The following is a 20,529-nucleotide window of genomic DNA, read 5'->3' as shown; positions in this document are numbered from 1 at the left end:
GCCTCTGCTTAGGAGCCGGAGGGGGGACGTGCTGCTGCTTCTGGGAGCTACTTGAAGTAAATGCCACCCGGAGCCTGCGCCCCCAGCCGTGATCCCACTCCCACCCCCGAACCCTTCTGTCCTAGCCCGGAGCAACGTCCTACACCCCTAACTCCTCATCCCCAGCCCCACCCCAGAGCCTGCACTCCCAGCTGGAGCCCTCCCTCCCACACCCTAATCCCCTGACCCAGCCTGGAGCCCCCTCCCGCCCTCCGAACCTGTCATTTCTGGCCCCACTCCAGAGTCATCCACCCCAGCCAGAGCCCTCACCCCTTCCTGCACCCCAACCCCCAATTTCATGAGCATTCTTAGCCCACCATACAATTTCCATACCCAGATATGGCTCTCAGACCAAAAAGTTTGCCCACCCTGATCTAGACTGTGGTGGAGTCAAAAACAGGTCCTGGCTCAATGCGCAGCTGGATCCCACTGTCATCTGTCCCCAGTACTCCTCCTCTTCCTAGTCTACCACCCCTACCTCCTCACTGTTCATGGCAGGGACCTGTGACTTGGACTCCTCCGAGGTATTCATGGTGTTATTGGCAGTGGTGGTGGGATCTCTGCCGAGTATGGCAGACAATTCTTTGTAAAAGCAGCAGGTCTGCAGCTTGTCATCGTATCGACCATTGGCTTTCATGGCTTTCTGGTATGCCTGCCGAAGCTTCTTGGCATTCATGCGGTGCTGCTGCTGGTCCCTGTCATACCCCTTCTGCTGCATTCTTGGGGCAATCTGCTTGTGTAGATATCAATGTTTCTATGGCTGGTTCAGAGTAGTGCCTGCACAGCCTCTTCTCTTCACAGGTCCAGGAGATCCAATGTCTCTTGTTTGCTCCAGGCAGAAGCGCATCTGATGCGTGTAGCCAGTATGGTCAGCTGGGCAATTGCATTCAACAATGGAGAGTTGCTAGGTGTGCTTGCCACGCAGGCAATCAGGAAAAGGAATTTCAAAAATTGCTTTAAAGGGGGCGGAGGGGCAGGGCAGGCTTCCAATTTCCATGACTCATGGACAGCGGGGGTCACTGGTGAACAGAGTGGTCAGTGTGGGGCATTGTGGGACAGCTGCTGGAGGACAGTTAGATTTGACAGAAGTAATGTAGCAGTTACATTTACAGTGCGTCAACCTAAGTACATTGACTGTGACTCTATGCCTCTCAGGGAGGTGGTGGTATTATTAAGGCGATATAAGGGGGTATTTATGTCAGTGGGAGCCAAATTTAACTGTAGACACATGCACAACCAGGTTGACCTCTGCTGCCTTTTGTTGACCTAACTCTCTAGTGCAGACCAAGCCTGCAGGACAAGTTGATTTTTCCCCCCAGTCTAGATATGGCCCTAATTGATATTTCTTATATTAAAATACAGCGGAGAGTTGGAGTATTCGGTTACCAGTTGTATCTGTTTTTCCAATAGGGCTGGTCTACCCTCAAACTTGAACCAAAATAACTTACCGGCTTTCATTCAAACTTTATTCTGAAATAGTATCCAAACAGCTGCTTGGATAGAAATAACAAAAGGTGTAGATTAATGCCAACTTAGTTATTTTGATTGCAGCAAGGTAATTATCCCCATGAAACGTCATGGGCTATTAAACTTATCTCATTAATAAATATTCAGTGTCAAGTGAGTCTGGAGTCACTATGCTTGAATAGAAACTGAACTTTCTTCAGTTGTCTCAATCAATTAAGAAATCACTTCCATATTAGGTGAAAATACAAGCCACTGGCAAGTCATATTACTTTAGTTCATAGCATATAAATTAGCCTAAATTAGCTTCAGGTGTTGACTTTTTGTTTGAGTCCGGAGTAACTAATGGAAGCACTAACCTTAACTGAAGTGTCATTACTTCATCTTAAAAAGTTGTTTCATGGTATTTCCATATAATTTTTACTATTTGGACGTACACATTTATGGTATGGCTCTATGTATAAAATGAGTTACTTCATTGAACACATGTTCAAAAGGGGGGAAAAGGTAGGACTTCTCTACTAAACATTTGTAGTCCATAATGGGAAATGTCCGTTTTGCAGATCATTTTAATTTACAATAAGTGTGTTGCCTAGTGTTTCTGCTGTGGCATTTGAACTATCATTTTCATATCCTAGTGACAACGTATGAGGATGTAGGAAGTAAGACTGTCCACTTGTTTATTTAAGATTATGCTGGCTGGGAGGTTTGGGGGGGGGGGGGGGGGAGTTTGAAGGAACAAATGACTAGGCTTTGTTCAAGCCAGGTAGAGGGGGAAAAAAACATTGCATCTGGATACAGTGTATATTTTCCTTTGTTGGTACTAGAGGTATAGCAAAAGAGAAGAAATTAAAATAAAAACAAGAATAAAAATTGATCTTCTATTTGGAAGATGAACAGGAAGGGCAAGAAGTTCAGCTTTGGTTATGGAATATACTTCCCTTTACTGTAAAGCAGCTAAGAATGTTCAGCCTTTGTTTATTACATGGGCTAAAGTACGACTGCTAACAAACCTTTGTTAAACATGAGTCCAAGTTGCTGATCATTGTGCCTTATAGCCTTCTAGAACATGGAAGTTGGCACTTGAACATTACAACCTCCAAAAATCAGGAAACACTCAATAAAATACAAAAGTTAAAAAACAGGAAATGCAGAGTTAAGGAGTGAACTTTCTGTAAGTGTACTTTCTGTAATTTTCACTCCATGCATCTGAAGAAGTGAGGTGTTTTTTTTTTACCCATGAAAGCTTATGCTCAAATAAATCTGTTAGTCTTTAAGGTGCCACCGGACTCCTTGTCATCTTAAGGTAAGAGGCTAAAGTTAAGGTTTAGGGGATCAGTGTATAGGAATGGTGTGGAGTACTTCTAAAACAACATTAATGCACAATTAATGAAGGGTTTTGTTAGGGCTTGTCTACAGAAGAAAATTTCACCTGTTAAAATAGTATAATTATATTGCTGTAGTTTGACTCCCATTGTGTGTACTACTTTTGTGGAAAAAGAATAGCTGTTTTGGCTTGCTTAACCTGCTTCCAAAGCAACTTAAGCTAAACCAGAAAAAAAGCACTCTTTTATGCCCTAAAGTGTCAACATGGGAAGTTATACTGTTGTAATTATCATGGTTTAAATTTATACGGATGTAGGGAAAGATATAACATTCCCATGTAGGTAAACCCTTAATTTTCCTCTGGCTTCATCAGAAGTGGAACTAGCGAGGAAGGTTTGAATGAAGGGCAAATGTGGAAGGGTTTCTGGGGACTCAGTCTTCTAGCCGTAAGCTGGAGATATCTGTGAGGGGTGAGGTAAGGCCCAGACTGCCTACCATGCTGCAGGTCTGATGCAGGGAGGGGAAAGGTGTTCAGTATTACCCTTCCCCTAGGGGTAGCATGAGTGAGGGCAGAGGTGCCATAACTTTTTTTGTAAATTAATTTCTGGATTTTCCCCTTTTTGTTAAATGTGAAGTTTCAAAGTTTTTGAAAGCATGTGTTCTCTGTATATGTAGCTATACTGTATGGAGCACATACAGCTGTTGTGTTTCCCTTAATTCCTAGAAGTTTCCCCATCCTCCTCTCATTATTCCATCATTCAACTTCCCTTTTCCCCATCCCAGCCCCTTCAGCAAGGTCTCCTGCTCCCCCCGAAACACCTCCACAGTCTGTGCCTTCACTCTGAAACAAGCTATACCAGTATAAACACCTTTATACTGCTGTAACTGCATCCATACTAGGGGACTTCATCTTAGCTAAATTGTTTTTATGCAGATTTAATTAAATAAGTATAAAAATTGTATATAGACAAGCCTTCAGATACATTTTTGTCTTAGTTTCCCCATCTATAAAATGGGGATAGTCTTACTGCACAGTGGAGGTAAATTAATGTTTGTGTGATTAATGTACAGCGTTCACTTTATATTTGTTTTATTCCAATATTTGCACTGTAAAAAAACAAAAGAAAGTATTTTTCAGTTCACCTACTAAAAGTACTAAATCTCTTTATCATGAAAGTTGAACTTACAAACGTAGAATTATATACAAGAAAAACCGAATGAAGGGTTTTAACTTAATTGTGGACAAAAAAGATGCAAGAACCTGAAAATTTTAAAAGCAGGTCATTTTATGGGGGACCCTATCTTGGGAACCCTTGAATCAAAAGACCTTGAATTTGCAACACAAACTGTACCATGCTTCTCTGTGGGCATAGCAATTTTCAGGTCATTATGCATGGGGATTTTTAGAGCACTTTGAAAATCTCTTCTTAGCAAAGCTCCCTTCAACCTTAACCATGGTCCATCAAGGTCAGCATAGACAAAAATTCATTAATTTTTTTAATTGATATATATATTTTTTCAAATTGAATTGGCTTGTTTTATTTAACTTAGACTTTATTTAAACTAAACACACTTTTATTTTTTAAAAGAAACCTATTTTAAATTATGGCAAAACTATGTTAAGGCCTAAATTGCCAGAAGCTGGTTTAAATCAAGATTAAAATTGGTGATTTAAATTTTTGATTTTAAACTAGTCTACCCTCATCAAGGGCCTCCTGCTCCTTAATATAGAGTGCTTGAAATATTCAGTTTGGTGAGTGTCCCATCTGCAAGGACCTTTACGTAGTTTTCAGGTGTTGATTGCAATATACCTCTACCCCAATATAACGCTGTCCTTGGGAGCCAAAAAATCTTACCATGTTATAAGTGAAACCGTGTTATGTTGAACTTGCTTTGATCTGCTGGAGTGCGCAGCCCCGCCCCCCTGGAGCACTGCTTTACCACATTATATCCGAATTTGTGTTATATCGGGTCGCGTTATATCAGGGTAGAGGTGTATATCATGTGCAGTAACTCTGTGGGAGAGATTGAGGTTTAGTGTTCGTGAGTGATGATTTAAGATTTTCTTCAAATAGGTGGAGAAACGCAAAGAAAGGAGCACTCGGTCTTAGTGTGTTGATAGCTATGGCAAAAGCTTTGCTACTATCAGTGTTGAGTCAAAATAAGTAACAGGAACTAATGGAACGCTTACTTGTTTTATGTGACTGTATCAAATATAAAAAGGGGGAAGAGGAAATAAAGAAAATATAGCAGAACTAGATAAATATAATTTTTCAGTCTTCAAGAAACATAAATATTAAGAATAAGACATTTAAAGTAGGAATCCAAAATGGAAGCAATTTTTTTTTAGTGTACAGGGTGGTGGGAAGCTTTACAGTATTCATGCTTGCAAAGGATGCTGTACAAAAGAATTCTGTATACTCACTAGTACACCTCATCTTTTTATCTTGTTGTTGGTGCTTGGACACAAATACTGTTATATAACAGCTCTTTCTTGGAAGATTGTTCTGGGTACTGGCATGTAATAGTAGGCATATGTCCATGATTGCACCGTTAGCCTAGTAAACATGAAGCTGCCATGCTTTAAGAGATTTTTCTCACTGTAGTAAAACAGGACCTGCTGCTTTTTAAGTGAAGCTGAAAGTTTGGCATTCCAGTCTTCAGAATATTCTTCAATGTTATGCTGTTTTATTGCAATGCTGGGCTGTGAGCAAACTTTAAAGCTAAAACTTTCTATTATGTGCACAGAGTTCTTGTTGAAGTATAATTGATGGTCAAATTTGGATGTTGGCCACTAAGTGGCCAGGGTTAATGTCCTGGGCTGCAACTATGAGAGAACAGGGTAGAAAAAAAAGTAGAGTTATGTGTGTAGATGGTTGCAGCTTGTATCCCCGGGAGAGTTTGTGGTTAGTCTTGGTGGAAAACTAGATACGTACTGACTTCATATTACTGCAGCTCATGAAAAGTGACTGTCACCTTCTAACATCATGTGTTCTCTGTGTGTGGTGAGTTATATCTGCTTTCTTTGGTGTATTAGACTACTCCTCACTGAATGCACGATCAGTCAAGTACCCCTGTGACAACTACTGCAATTGCTTACAGGGAAATAGGATAGTAGGAAGATATCACATTACAGACCATTAAATATAAGTATTTTTTTAACCTTGTCTCTTTTTTGTTCATTTAATTTCCCCCTCAGTCTAGTCTGTTCTTCTACATTTGCTTCTCATTTGCCTGGTCATCCCCTCTGCTCTTGCTGTCTGGATGCCTGGTTCCTTTCTTCCTTGCAGAGCTGCCTAGCTACCTGGTCAGTCTTTCCCTCTGTTCTTCTGTATTTTTTGCCCAATTCTCTTCTTCCCTGGTAACCTGGACATTAACTCCAAGGACTTCTCCTAGTTCCTTTTCAGGTGCCTACTGTCCCCCAGAGTATCACTTACAGGATGGGAGCCAGTTCCTGAAGTCAGCCCCTTTCCACTCCTACTATGAAGTAGAGACCCTAATGGGGACCATAACAGGGGTGCCGGGCTTCTCTTACGCCATTCCTGCTGCTACCAACATGTTCTCACTCCCCTTTCCAACTCTTGTCATTTGAACTGCACTGCATCAAACTATTCTCTCCCGTCATCTACCCTGTGCCCAGCTTCTCCCTGTCTGCCTTCCTCTCTGATTTCAACTCCTGGCTCTCATTGCCTCTCACTGTTGGTCTGCACTGATTCCTGGTACTTTAATTATTGTGTTGGTGACCCATCCATCCCTATAGCTGCCTGTCTCCTCACCCTTGCATTGCTTTTGACCTGCAGTTCTGGTTCAACACTCCAAAATGACCATTCACTGAACTTGGTCTTCACCAGGCAGTACTTTCCTCCTCATCTCTCCTTTGATAGGTGATCTCTCTCGGACCACCACCTGATCTTTCAACATCGCCTACTTACACAGTCCCTCTGACCTTGCCACTTAATGCTTTTATGATCTTAGTCTATCAATGTTCATGATTTCTCTTCTGCTCTCATCCTTTCCTCCTTTGTCCTGGTCATCTCTATTCTACACTCTTTTCCACCCTTGCCTTCTTTGTCCCTCTCTTCCATTGCAAAATCTGCTCTACCAACTCCCATCCCTGGCTCACCCAAAATCTGTTTCCTCGTCTCCTGTTCTCTAGCAGAAATCCCATGGTTATGTTGAATTCATACACTAGAGACTTGTTGTCTCCTTCTGTTCTGTCATTTTCTTAGCTAATCCTCTTTACTTCTCCAGTCTAACCGAATCCTGTACCTGCAATCCTAACTGCCTTTTCATCACATTTGGCTCCCTCCTTAAACTTTCTCTCCTTCCTTTCTCCACTGCGCTCAGCATGTGATCTCCTTGATTTATTCAAAAAGAGAACAGACAAAATAGGATGCGACTCTATTCCCCTACTCTCTGGTTGCCTTCCACACAGCTAAAATTTTTGTTCAAGCCCTCATCATCTGCATCTTGACTACTGTAACATTCTTGTCTCTGGCCTTGACAAATGTAGTCTTGCCCAATTCAAAATGCTGTTGCAAAGATCACCAATATTCACTACCTTTTCGTGTGGTACACTGCACAAGAAGGAATTAACTCAGTTTCACTTTAAAGGACTGGCATTTAAGAAAAAAACCTTTTTAAATTTGTTAACTGATGTTTGACACAACTTTTTTTTTAAAAGCATTCCCAAATTAAAATTTTGTTGGAAGGTAGGCTCTAATTCAGTGGTTCCCAAACTTTAACAACTTGTGAACCCCTTTCACTAAAATGTCAAATCTCGTGAATCCCCTCCTAAAAATGAATATTTCCAGGGATTTTCTCCTTTACCTGAGTATAAATTATAAAAGCAGTGATCTTGGAAATAAAATTTGTTTTTATGACATGCTTATTACATACTATTTATTATTTATTCTTATTTATAATTACACTATTTTTATTACATTATGAAAACGACAACACTCTTCCAAGGTCTCACTTCCGTAGCTTGTATCACTTTGAATAAGCCTGTTATAAGACCAGGCTCTTACGTTTCATCAAGGAGTATCAGATTTGAAACAGCATGAAGGTATTTAAGAAGCCAACTCAAAGAGTTCCTCCTACATAAGCATTCAGGTCTTGAGTAGTCCAGGCAAACAACGCACGTTACAACAAAGCTTAAACTTGTTCATCATAATTTTAAAAACAAGACTACCTGCCTATTTAATTTTAAAAACAGCAAAAGATATCCACCTCCCTTTCCATTTCTTATAAAGAGTCTTGAAGTTTAAATCTCCTCAGTGTGATAGCTATGCGTGCTTTGATCTGCTTAGCTCTTGGAAGTCCAGGGGCTCCAGGCTGCTGGCCCCGTGCTCTAGGGACAGCTCTGTCCGCCATTAGGGAAAGTTTTCCCAAGAACCCCCTGTAACATTTCGTGAACCTCCAGGGGTTCACGAACCCCAGTTTGGGAACCACTGCTCTAATTGCAGGGAGAAACATGAAAAATGTTGCAATTTAAAAAACCAATATTAGATCTGCCTTAAAAATAGATACATTTTATTGTAAGAAGACTGCAACCGTACTTTGTAACTACAGCCTATTTTAAATGTTTCGTGATGCAGATATCCAGCGTTTTGAAAAGGCTCATGTATTTGTTGTGGTAACACAGTAGATAATGAATCAATTAACACAATGGTATCATGAATTAAAGGTGAAAAATCTGTAGTGAAATTGTTGCACATTGGGTTTCCGGAGTTGAATGGCTTGGCAGTTCAAATAGGACTTAAGGAAGCCAGAAGTCTAAGCCTACGAGCCTGTGACGTGGTAGTCAGGGCCAATCTGAAATTCAGCCTCAGTCTGTACAGAACTTGGATGCTTGGCTAGGCTCTGAACCAGTGATAATTCCGTAGGGTCACATGCAGACATGGTCAAGCTTGCATACGTTTCTGAAATCTATCCATCAACTTCATGGAAACAATGCCTCAAGACCAAGTGAAAGAAACTGAATTTGAATCTTCCAGACCACACTCTTAAGGCAGGGGTGGGCGAACTTTTTGGCCCGAGGGGCACATTGGGTGTCCGAAATTGTACGGAGGGCAGGTTAGTGGAGGCTGTGCCTCCTCAAACAGTTGGGTGTGGCCTGTGCCCCCATCTGACACCCCTCGCCCCCCGATGGCCCCCCCGGACCCCCGTCCCCATCCACCCCTCCCTCTCCCCTGATCCTCCACCCCGATTGCCCCCTGCTGCCCTATCCAACACCTTTCTGCCCACCCCCCAGGGCCCCTGCCCCATTCAACCACCCCTTCTCTCTGACCGTTCCTGGAACCCCTGCCACTGACTGCCCCCCGCTGCCCCATCCAACCCCCCCTCTCCTTTCTGACTGCCCCCCCGGACCGTGCCCCCATTCAACCCTCCTGTTCCCTGCCCTCTGACTGCCCGGACCCCTATCCATATCCCTGCTCCTTGACCGCCACCTGAAACTTCCCTGCCCTCTATCCAACCCACCCTGCTCCCTGCCCCCTTACTGTGCTGCCTGGAGCACCGGTGGCTGGCGGCACTACAGCCACGCTGCCCAGAGCACCAGGACAGGCAGCTGTGCTGCCAGGCTGGAGCCAGCCATGCCACTGCACAGCACAGAGCACTGGGTCAGGCTGCAGCTCTGAAGCTGCGCTGCCCCAGGAGCTCAAAGCCCCGCCGCCCAGATCATTGCACCAGCGGTGCAGTGAGCTGAGGCTGCGGGGGAGGGCCGGGGGCTAGCCTCCTAGGCCAGGAGCTCAGGGTCCGGGCAGGAGGATCCCGCGGGCAGTAGTTTGCCCACCTCTGTCTTAGGGTATGTGTACACTGTTGCTGTGGGTGTGACTTTCAGTTTGTGTAGACATAACTCTGCTATCTTTAATTTAACTAGCTTGCTAAAAATAGTGTTTAGGATGTGGCAGTGTCTACATACAAATCACACCCTCCGCTGCAGTGTAGATGTTCTCTTAGAGAAACAGTGAGACAAAGGTAGAAAGATTATTTTTTTCAGGAAGTATGCTTCTTGATTTCTTATCTCCAAAAAGCCTTCTTTGATTTGCCTCAAACTTACTAGTCTACCTTGGCACAAGACCATATATGTAAAACTTCAGACATGTATAGTTTTGGCAAAATGAGGAGGGTGATTAAAATCATTCTTCTGAGGGAAAGGTGGTTTTGAACATAATTATGGAGAGACTTGATGTCACTGTAATACTATAGGTCAGGAAACATTCCTGCTTTGACAAGCGGATGGAATTAAATAGCTTATTAGATAATTTCATTAACTTTTACAATTCGGTGAAGAAACTCAAATTTAGTGTCTATAAAACTAATAAGTCTTTGACTTATCACTTGTATGTAAAATGAGCCTTTTTAATAAACAAATCTGTTACATATATGTATTCATTTAATATCCAAATACACTTTTAAGCACTGTAGAAATAATCTGTTTGTAATGATTTTTTTACTACTCTTTTTGGCTCACATTGGTGCTGCAGAAAAAACAATCTGATTTGGAGTCTGTTGTGGTTTGTATATTATAAGAAAATTATTAACTAGGGCTCCAAAATTGTACCATTTTCTACCCTCTCTTATCCTTGTGCAGCCATAATTATTTATTCAGGAGGTACAGTCAGGAAATAATACTAGTTTATTTTCAGATTTCAGGCTGAGATTATAGGGATAGAAATTGGGAAAACTTTTTTTTTAACTTGTAAACTAAGCAAATTCTTTATGAAATTTAAACATGAAATCTCACAATGCTGCTGTTAGTCCTTTTAGGGTAGAACTTCATTATGTCTTCTAGAATTGAACACCAGTTTTATAGTCAAATACTTTCTAATCTTACTAAATACTGTAAAGTGTACTTGTATTGTGAGTATTGCAGCATGACTCAGATTTCCCACCATATTTATGACTTTCTTTATTGAAACATATCCCTCCACTAAATTGTAGTTTTCCTCTTCCTTATATTTGACAAATATCTAAAATAACCTTGTTATATCAAAATGGATGGGAAAATGTTATTTTGTTCAAATTTAATCCGTTGATAACTCTTGCTTTTGTGGCCTCTCTTAGTTGGAGCTTCAGTTCTTCTGCTTTCAACTCCCTAAATTCTAGTGGCCTGATAGCCGAGTCTCTTCTGGAGAAATCTGAATTGAACTACTCAGATAGATACATGAATTGAATCTTACAAATAGATTATTTTAAATTTTATAGTTAAATTATTGGTAGAACGTGGAAGATATTTTTACATAGCTGCATCATATATGCTATATGTAAATCAAAGACTGATTGAAATTGTTCATGGAATTTTCAAACTTTCCCTTAATAGAGATCCATAGTGAAGTGTATTAAGTATACGGATGTGAGTGAGGATAAAAAGAAGATACACTGCACTTTTAATTAAAACATTGACATACTTCCATGCTCTGAAATACAGATATGTTTAATTTGTATAGAAACTTTCATGGTGAATTATATTTGTGTGTTTTAGGGACCAGTTACTCTCCACAAGAAAATTCACATAACCACAGTGCTCTTCATAGCTCAAATTCACATTCTTCTAATCCAAGCAATAATCCAAGTAAAACTTCAGATGCAGTAAGTATTAATGGTCATCAATGTCCAAATATGCCTTGCCCGGTTTTATATACGCCATTTTTGCTATTTTCGATTAAATTATGGAGGGTGAAGTTCTGCATATTTTATTGAATTAGTAAACTCAAGTGGCAATTATATACTAAAAATGGAGGGAACAGCATCACAAATTGCATTTGGCAGAGGTTATATGTTGTTAGATGGTTTCAGTATAGCTAATTGTCATTGGGGTTTCCAGATGTACCTGTCTTGCCTTTGACAGTTTTAATCGAAAAGATATATAGCAATTGAAAAAAATACGTTCCCTAAATATATCATTGGCAAGGATCTTACTCTAGTATTTTGGTTCCACAGCAGTAGACTGACCCAACTCCCCAGGCTCTTTATTTTTTTGGAACCTTATGGGAAGCAGTAATAGGGTTTTCAGCCTTATTGCTTACTGGCTAGGCACACCACTTCCTATGCTTCAAGCACTCGGTTACCAAAAATTGCTGTGATTACGCTGGTTGATGTATGGGGAAAAACAGAGATAATCCTCCAAATATTATTTTGTAAAATATAACAAAAAGGTTAAATATTTTTTTTTTACATCATGTGGACATTCTGAGGAGGTTCTTCAGTTGCAGAAATGTAAGATCCAAAATCATTAGCATGCTGAAGACTTCATTGTAGAGAGTAGTGATGTTACAATGATCCAATGAATGTAGCACTAGATCTCAATTTATGCTATAATTTAGTCAAGTTGGTAAGATGATAGGAAAACCTGTGAATTGTTTGAAGCAGCTGGAAGCGGTACTGTTGTGGGAGGTGATAGAGGAGGGACATTACGTTGTCCCTTACGTACATTGGTAGTGTTTCAAAGTTGATGTGAAGGAAAAAGTCTATACATATTGCAACTTTGAATATAGTAGAATCTATATAACTTATTTAAAAACGGTCAAGTAGTCGTTTCTCCAACATTGTTGTTCATATTTTCAAAGTCCTACGATTCTGCGGATGACTGGTCTGAGCACATCAGCTCTTCTGGCAAAAAATACTACTATAACTGCCGAACAGAAGTTTCACAATGGGAAAAACCAAAAGAGTGGCTTGAAAGGTATAGATATGCTTTTATTTATTAATCAAAGTATATAATCTAGAAAACATTGTACTTGATTTGAGTTTTTACTTTATTTGTATTTTTTGCAGAGAACAGAGACAAAAAGAAGCAAGCAAAATATCAGTTAACAGTTTCCCAAAAGATAGGGACTACAGAAGAGAGGTGATGCAGGCAACAGCTGCCAGTGGGTTCGCCAGTGGAAGTATGTTTGTTTTTTTTGTTTTGTTTTTTGACAATTTAATGCTCTTGGTTTGTATGCGTTGCATACTTCCTCTCAGTACTTTCCTTTGCCAAACTAAAAAAAAAATCCCTCTTCTCTAGCATGTGCTTTTTGTGGCAGTGAGTCAAGGTGGCCCAGCTTTTCCTAAAATCTATTGCAACTACAGACAACTTCTCCAAATGTTCTTGCCCACTGATGATGTTGTCTGAGTAGCTTTGAGCCTATCCAACTAGAACATTCAATTATATCAATGTTCCGTGTTAGTATTCCTTTTTTGTAATTATCACTCCCTCACTATATGTGTAGCATTTGTCCTTCAGGTTGAAGACATAATCTTTTTCTGTAGCTGCTGTGATAGTCTTCTTCCAGTATTTTTTTCTTCAGTACTTAAGATACTAGAGGCTTAAAAGGGCCTGACTATTATCACTGTTTCTTCATAAATTGCAGGTGAGCAGCATACTAATATTTGGAGAAAATATCTGTTTTAACAGGTGCTGCACTATATAAAGGAAATGCACATTACAAGAATAGATGCAAAAATTGCATATTGCAATTAGGGCTGTCAATCACTGTTAACTCACTTGATTAACTCAAAACAAATTAACTCGATTAAAAAATTAATCGTGATTCGTCACACTGTTAATAGAATACCAATTTAAACTTATTACATATATTTGGATATTTTTCTACATTTTCAAACATATTGATTTCGGTTACAACACAGAATACAAAGTGTATAGTGCTCACTTTATATTATTTTTGATTATAAATATTTGCATTGTAAAAAAGAAAAGAAATAGTATTTTTCAGTTTACCTCATACAAGTACTGTATTGCAGTGTAAAACTTTAGAGCCTACAAGTTCACTCAGTCCTACTTCTTGTTCAGCCAATCAGTAAGACAAACAAGTTTGTTTACCTTTATGGGAGATAGTGCTGCCCGCTTCTTATTTACAGTGTCACCTGAAAGTAAAAACAGGTGTTCCTATGGCACTTTTGTAGCTGGCGTTGCAAGGTATTTATGTGCCAGATATGCTAAACATTTGCATGCCCCTTCCGTGCTTGACTCACCATTCCAGAAGACATGCTGATGACGCTTGTTTAATTAAAAAAAAAAAAAAAAAAAAAAAGGGCAGTAAATGTGTGACTGAACTCTTTGAATTGTATGTCTCCTGCTCCATGGTTTTACCTGCATTCTGCCATATATTTCATGATATGGCAGTCTCAGGTGACGACCTGGCATACGTTGTTCAATTTAAGAACATTTTCATTGCGGATCTGACAAAACTCAAAGAAGGTACCAATATGAGTTTTCTAAAGAGAGTTATAGCACTCAACCCAAGGTTTAAGAATCTGAAGTGTCTTCCAAAATCTGAGAGGGACGGAATGTGGAATAAGCTGCCAAAAGTCTTAAAAGAGCAATACTTTAATTTTGAAAATACAGAACCCAAACCACCATAAAGGAAAATCAAACTTCTGTTGATGGCATCTGACTCATGATGATGAATTTGCTTTGGGTTGTTATGGAGCAGAACCCGTCATCAGTATGGAAGCATGTCGTCTGGAATGGTGGTCGAAGCATGCAGGGGCATACAAATATTTAGCATATCTGGCATGTAAATACCTTGCAGTGCCGGCTACAACAGTGCCATGTGAATACCTGTTCTCAATTTCAGGTGGTGATGTAAATAAGAAGTGGACAGCATTATCTCCCGTAAATGTAAACAAACGTGTTTGTCTTAGCGATTAGCTGAACAAGAAGTAGGACTGAGTGCACTTGTAGGCTCTAAAGTTTTACATTGTTTTATTTTTGAATGCAGTATGTAAAAAATAAGAATTCTGCATTTGTAAATTGCACTTTCACATTGAGATGGCACTACAGTACTTGTATGAGGTGAATTGAAAAATACCATTTTTTAGCTTTTTTATGGTGCAAATATTTGTAATAAAAATAATATAAAGTGAGCACTGTACACTTTGTATTCTGTGTTGTAATTGAAATCAATATATTTGAAAATGTAGAAAAACATCCAAAAATATTTAAATAAATGCTATTCTATTATTAACAGTGTGATTAAGACTGAGATTAATTGTGGTAATTTTTTAAAATCATTTGACAGCCCTAATTGCAATAAATATTTGCTTTTGTACATTTCATGTCAATTTGCATCATTGCCAGTGGTAAGGTTGCATGACAGATGAGAAACTAGCAATCAGGAAGGATGAAACATTGTGCTCCAATATAACATATTAAAGTCACTGTTATGTGACAGCATGCAAATTAAGAAGTTCATATATGTTATACTGTTTTAAGTTTTATATTCTGCTAATCAAAAGTGGCTTGAAGCTGAATTCCAGTCCATTTTTTTTATCTTTTAAAAACAAGAATTCAAAATTCGGTTGTATTTAAAAAACAAACAAAAAAAACCCAACAGGAGACTAACATGGCATATAGAAGAGAAATTCATAAAACATGAAAATTTTGCGCTGAGATGTCTGCCATAATTTAGTCTCTCCGATTAAATATAGCATATGTAAATATTTCATTTTGGTCGGTGTGTTAATGGAATCTTTAAAAATTACCTTAGAAACTAGAAAACTCTCTACAAAATAGTTTGTCCTTAAGAAGATTACTTTACTGGCATTCTAAATTGGGCAAAGGTCTAATAGTGTTTGAGAAGGTGCATGTTGTCAGTGAGTAAAATCAGATTGTCTTGTTTGCCAATACTGAGCTGTAGTAGCTATTGTGCTGGCAGTTGAGATTTTTAAAAAAAATAATGAAAGCCTAATCAAATTTAAACATTAGCATGCTGCTGAATTAGTCATAATCCTTGCAGTGTTAGTGAAGTTTCTAACTTAATCTTTTTTTTTTCTTATTGCAACATTCTTTGTGAACCCTGCAACAGTGGAAGACAAGCATTCCAGTGATGCCAGTAGTATACTCCCTCAGAATATTTTGTCTCAGACAAGCAGACACAATGATAGAGACTACAGACTGCCAAGAGCAGAGACTCACAGTAGTTCTACTCCAGTACAACATCCCATCAAACCAGTGGTTCATCCAACATCTACCCCAAGCACTGTTCCTCCTACTCCATTTTCTCTACAATCTGATCACCAGCCAAAGAAATCTTTTGATGCTAATGGAGCATCTACTTTATCAAAACTGCCTACACCCACATCGTCCATCCCTTCTCAAAAAACAGATAGAAAAGGTATGTCAGAAAACTACTTTTAATACTGCTCAGTGTTGCAAATTGAATTTGAGTTGTTGGTTAGAAAGTCTGACTTCTAGAATTTAAACATGTTTTTCCTGTTTCCTATGCTTGAAACAGTTAATTCAGTCATGATTTTTGTGATTCAGATTGTCAGTTTCACATTAAACCATGTTTGTCATAATCTGCTGATCTGACAGAACTTTGAATTCTGAACTTTGAATTAGATGATAGAGCAGAAGAGACCGTTGTGATCATCTAGTCTGACTTCCTTTATAACACAGGCATATGACTTTCCTGAATTAATTCTCACCTGAACTAGAGTGATCTTTCAGAAAAACATTGACACTTATAGGTTTGCCATTTACATGCATATACTGCAAACAGTATTTCAATTGATCTCCACTAAAAGGGTGCCTAAAATCCTTTTTATGTTATTTTGGAACTTTGCAGTTACTCCAGTTGTCAGCATAGCTGTAGGATTAATGTTTCAAAGCCATCTTGAACCCATGCGTTTTCTGTCAAAAGTATCTTGTTGGGATTTCAGTGACAAACTACTTAAGTTTCCCTATAGTGCTACAGGGGAATATGACCGGTACCTCTGTGGAAATCAACTGATCAGTTACACTCTTCTATATATAAGAAGTTTGATCGTGAAGAAATGGGTGGTATTCTTTAATTTTGTTAACTGTCTTTATAATCTAGTAAGTCTTAAAATGCCTAAAGGTTAACTGTTTGTTTGTTCCTGAAACATCTAGAGGCACTAGGCAAAGATAAGGACCCCTTTATGCTTGACACTGTTCAGACTGGAATTTTGAATGTTATGAATAATGAAATTCACTTTCATAGAGAGGAGGAACTGAGTGAGAATGTTAGAATAGGGGTGCTTGGTACTAGTGACCCTGAGGTACTTCAGTTCAGCATAGGCTGTGTCTATACTACAAACTGTTTGGGGATCAAAGTTACTGCTGCATAAAGCCACCATAGCTAGTGTATTGCTTGTGTGTGCGCATGCTTGACTCCTTGCGTCTGAGCTGTGCATACTCATTGGGACTACTTGTATTGTTCCTATGCACCATCACGGAGACCTGCACATCCATGGGAACAACTACTCCATCTTCCCCAGAGCCACTGTTACCCCATGCCATGGGGAACCCCACAACCTCCTGTGGAGTTAGCTTACTGGCCATCTTGGGGGCCTTGGGCACAGCATCCTCCTTTATAACTCGCCCAATCCATGAGAGTCGCCACTTGCTTCCCTCCAAGGGATCCATCGAGCAGGTTTGCAGAACCAGTAGCAGAGGAAGAATCTTATACGGAGTCCCGGTGGTTCTGCCAGGGCTGGCTAGATTCCCACCATCCTCACTGGATGAGGATGTAATTGTCATCTACCTCTCCACCAGATGACTTCAGACGATTCCAGGCGCTTCTAAGGAGAGTTGCTGGGGAACAACTATCCCATTGGAGGAGATTCAAGACTTGCAGTATAAACTTCTGGATATCCTTCACACGTTGGCATTGGTGAGAATAGCTCTCCTAATGAATGATGCCATGTTGGAGCCAGCCAGAAATGTATGGCATACCCCTGTCATGTGTACCACTACTCCTAAAAGATCAGAGAAATGATAGTACGTCCTGACCAAAGGATCAGAATTCATGTTCTCTCACCCTGATCCAAACTCATTGGTTCTCTGCAGAACTCTGCAGCAACCTGTCTAAACAGCAACACCTTCAAGCTACTACTGCAGAAAAGGAAGGGAAGCATCTTGATCTTTTGGGGAGGAAAGTCTTACCTTCCTCCAGTATATAGTTCAGGATGGCCAATTATCAAGCTCTCCTGGCTAAGTATGACTTCCTGAATTATACTAAGTTGGAGGAATTTGCTAATACCCTGCCACAACGAGATTGTGCCCATTTCTAGGCCTTCATCAAGGAAGGGAAACTTCTAGCCAGAACTGCTCTCCAGTCCACAGTAGATGCAGTTGATACCTGCTCCAAGGCCATGGCTACAGCTATGATGTTGTGTAGGGAGTCCTGGCTTCACGCTTCTGGTTTTCCAGTGCAGGTCCAGAACACCATTGAGGACCTTTGATGAATCCCATCTTTTCAATCAAAAGACAGATGAGTCTTTACATACAATGAAAGACTCCAGGAGTACCTTCCGCTTGTTGGAAATATACACTCCTGCCCTGAAACAGAAGTTCTACTGCCCGTCGTCCGCCCAAACGTACAGGCCTTCTCAGTTTTATCAGAGACCTTATGAACTGCCACATAAATGACAAAAGACTTGAAGATCTCGTTTCCTGGTCCCACCTCAAAGGCTTCCTTGTGTTGTGGAAAAAGTCACCCACGCATCCACTTTGATCAGAGACTCAAGCCTGAGGCCCGTTTATTGTATACATACCAACGCGTTGGGGGTAGCAGTCAGATACTGCTCCCCTGAAACAGAGTACGCTGAGTCTTTTTAAAGCCGAAAACCACAAACAAATTACACATCATTTATGCAGCGATAACCATATTAGGAATAGGAGAGTTAAGGTCTTTCCGATCTTCCCGACACACTTTTGCAGCCTTCCCAGAATAGGCTGCAAATTGAGTGAAGGGCTTCTTGGTGGTTTCTGACAATGCTGTTACTTTTCCTTATATGGGGTGCCGTTACACAAATGTTCCAGGCAGGGTACAGTTACATAATGGGGTGTTTATGTAATTTGAGTGAGGGGAGGCATGGTTACACAAAAGGGGTAAGGGGAGGCACGATTAGTCATTTTATCTGATTGCCTTATGCTTATTGCTTCACACAAGCGGTTATTATATTTTTAACAGTCATGAACACACACCCTATTATTGCTGTTGCTGGGGCTTTCTATCCTCCTCGTTGGCCCCCCTCCCTCCTCTGGTCATAGCCTTTGCTTGTCACTGATCGGGAGCACTGAGTTTGGTTTAGGCTTGTGGCCTGTAGGGCGAGTCAGTGTTGACTTTAAGGCCTGTATTAATAGGGTGGACCAGGTCAATTTTTTTCACACTTGTCTCAAACCCAGCCTCAGACCAAGTGGTATTTTTGATGCAAGCTTGAGAGCCACCAACCACGGAGCCTAACACCTTGCGACCCTTCCATTCCCTTTGGGGGTTGCTTTTTCCATGCTTGGAGTGCAATAATGGACAAATGGGTGCTGAATGTCATCTACCATAGCTATATGATCAAGTTTGTAACGCTAACTTCTCCAAAACCCTCCTCCCCACCCCTTTTGGGACTACTCTCGTGACAATATTCTCATCCAAGAAGTCGACTCCTTCTTACAATGAGGAGCAATAGAACGCGTCCCACTAGAATATCAAGGAATAGGATTCTACTCAATTTACTTCCTGATTCCCCAAAAGGAGGGCAGTTGGAGACCAATCCTTGACCTCAGCCACCTCTGTCATTTCATTCATAAACTCAAGTGTTGCGTGGTTACTTTGGCAGCGATAATTCCATCTCTAGAAAAAGACATGTTCATGGCTTGCTTCCACATCGACATTCACCCTGCCCAGACGTTTTCTCAGATTAACGGTGGGCGCCAACTATTTCCAATACCAAGTACTTCACTTTGGAATAGCTACCATTACCAGAGTCTTCACCAAAATATTTTCTGTAGTAGCAGCTTATGTCAGGTGTTATGGTCTCTGTTTTTCTGTACCTCTGTTTTTCTGTACCTCCTGGCTGCCAAATTGCACTAAGAAGCCCATGCACCAACCTCAACCTTCTTGCTTCACTGGGAGTCAGCATCAACATTGAGAAATCAATCCTCAACCCCATGCAGTCATTGGACTTCATTGGGACTGCCATAAACTCTACCATAGCACGAGCATACCTTCTCACAGACAAATTTCAGGAGATGAATGTCCTCTCTCTCATCAGGAACAACCCTTAAGTACCAAGTATCAGCGGGGTAGCCGTGTTAGTCTGGATCTGTAAAAAGCAACAGAGTCTCCTGTGGCACCATTAAGACTAACAGATGCATTGGAGCATAAGCTTTCGTGGGTGAATGCCTACTTCGTCGGATGCATGACGAAGTGGGCATTCACCCACGAAAGCTTATGCTCCAATACATCTGTTAGTCTTAATGGTGCCACAGGACTCTGTTCCTTAAGTACCAGGCAGGACTTGCCTGTCTCTTGTCCACATGGCTTCGTGTACCTACGTGACCTTCGCTGCCTTCAGATTTGGCTCCAGTCCATGTATTCACTGAACCATCACTCTATGGATCTCAGGCTGACCGTTCTGGCCAGGGTACTGTCGTCCATCCTATGGTAGACTGACCCACATGTATGTGTGGAAGTACCCTTTCTTTCCTTCTCCCCAAAGAAAATTATCATTACCAATGCGTCTTTAGTTGGCTGGGGAGCCCATATGGACACCTTTGAGTATCCAGGATGCACCTCAGGCTTATGGAACTTTGAACAGTATGAAAAGGTTTGCAAATCCTTTTTCCAACTCACTTGCTCTCACCATGTCCTGATCATGTCAGACAACATCACCACTGTTTAATATATCAAGGAACAAGGGGGACATGGAAGAGCAAGATCCTCCACTCTG

At 40.6% G+C, this 20,529-nt stretch overlaps 1 protein-coding gene across 2 annotated transcripts in view; it reads left to right on the top strand.

The window, feature by feature from the left end:
• Nucleotides 1–20,529, top strand: part of WAC (WW domain containing adaptor with coiled-coil) — a 111,894-nt gene that overhangs the window by 34,185 nt on the left and 57,180 nt on the right. For both annotated transcript variants that reach the window (XM_034760178.1, XM_034760177.1), the window contains exons 4-7: nt 11,318–11,424; nt 12,402–12,517; nt 12,610–12,722; nt 15,645–15,953. In XM_034760178.1, coding sequence (XP_034616069.1) covers nt 11,318–11,424; nt 12,402–12,517; nt 12,610–12,722; nt 15,645–15,953 — 645 coding nt within the window. The remainder of the gene's footprint in view (nt 1–11,317; nt 11,425–12,401; nt 12,518–12,609; nt 12,723–15,644; nt 15,954–20,529) is intronic.

The sequence above is a fragment of the Trachemys scripta genome, chromosome 2, assembly GCF_013100865.1.
Source record: "Trachemys scripta elegans isolate TJP31775 chromosome 2, CAS_Tse_1.0, whole genome shotgun sequence".
NCBI classification, from domain to species: Eukaryota; Metazoa; Chordata; order Testudines; family Emydidae; genus Trachemys; species Trachemys scripta.
This window is presented reverse-complemented; position numbering and strand designations above follow the sequence as displayed.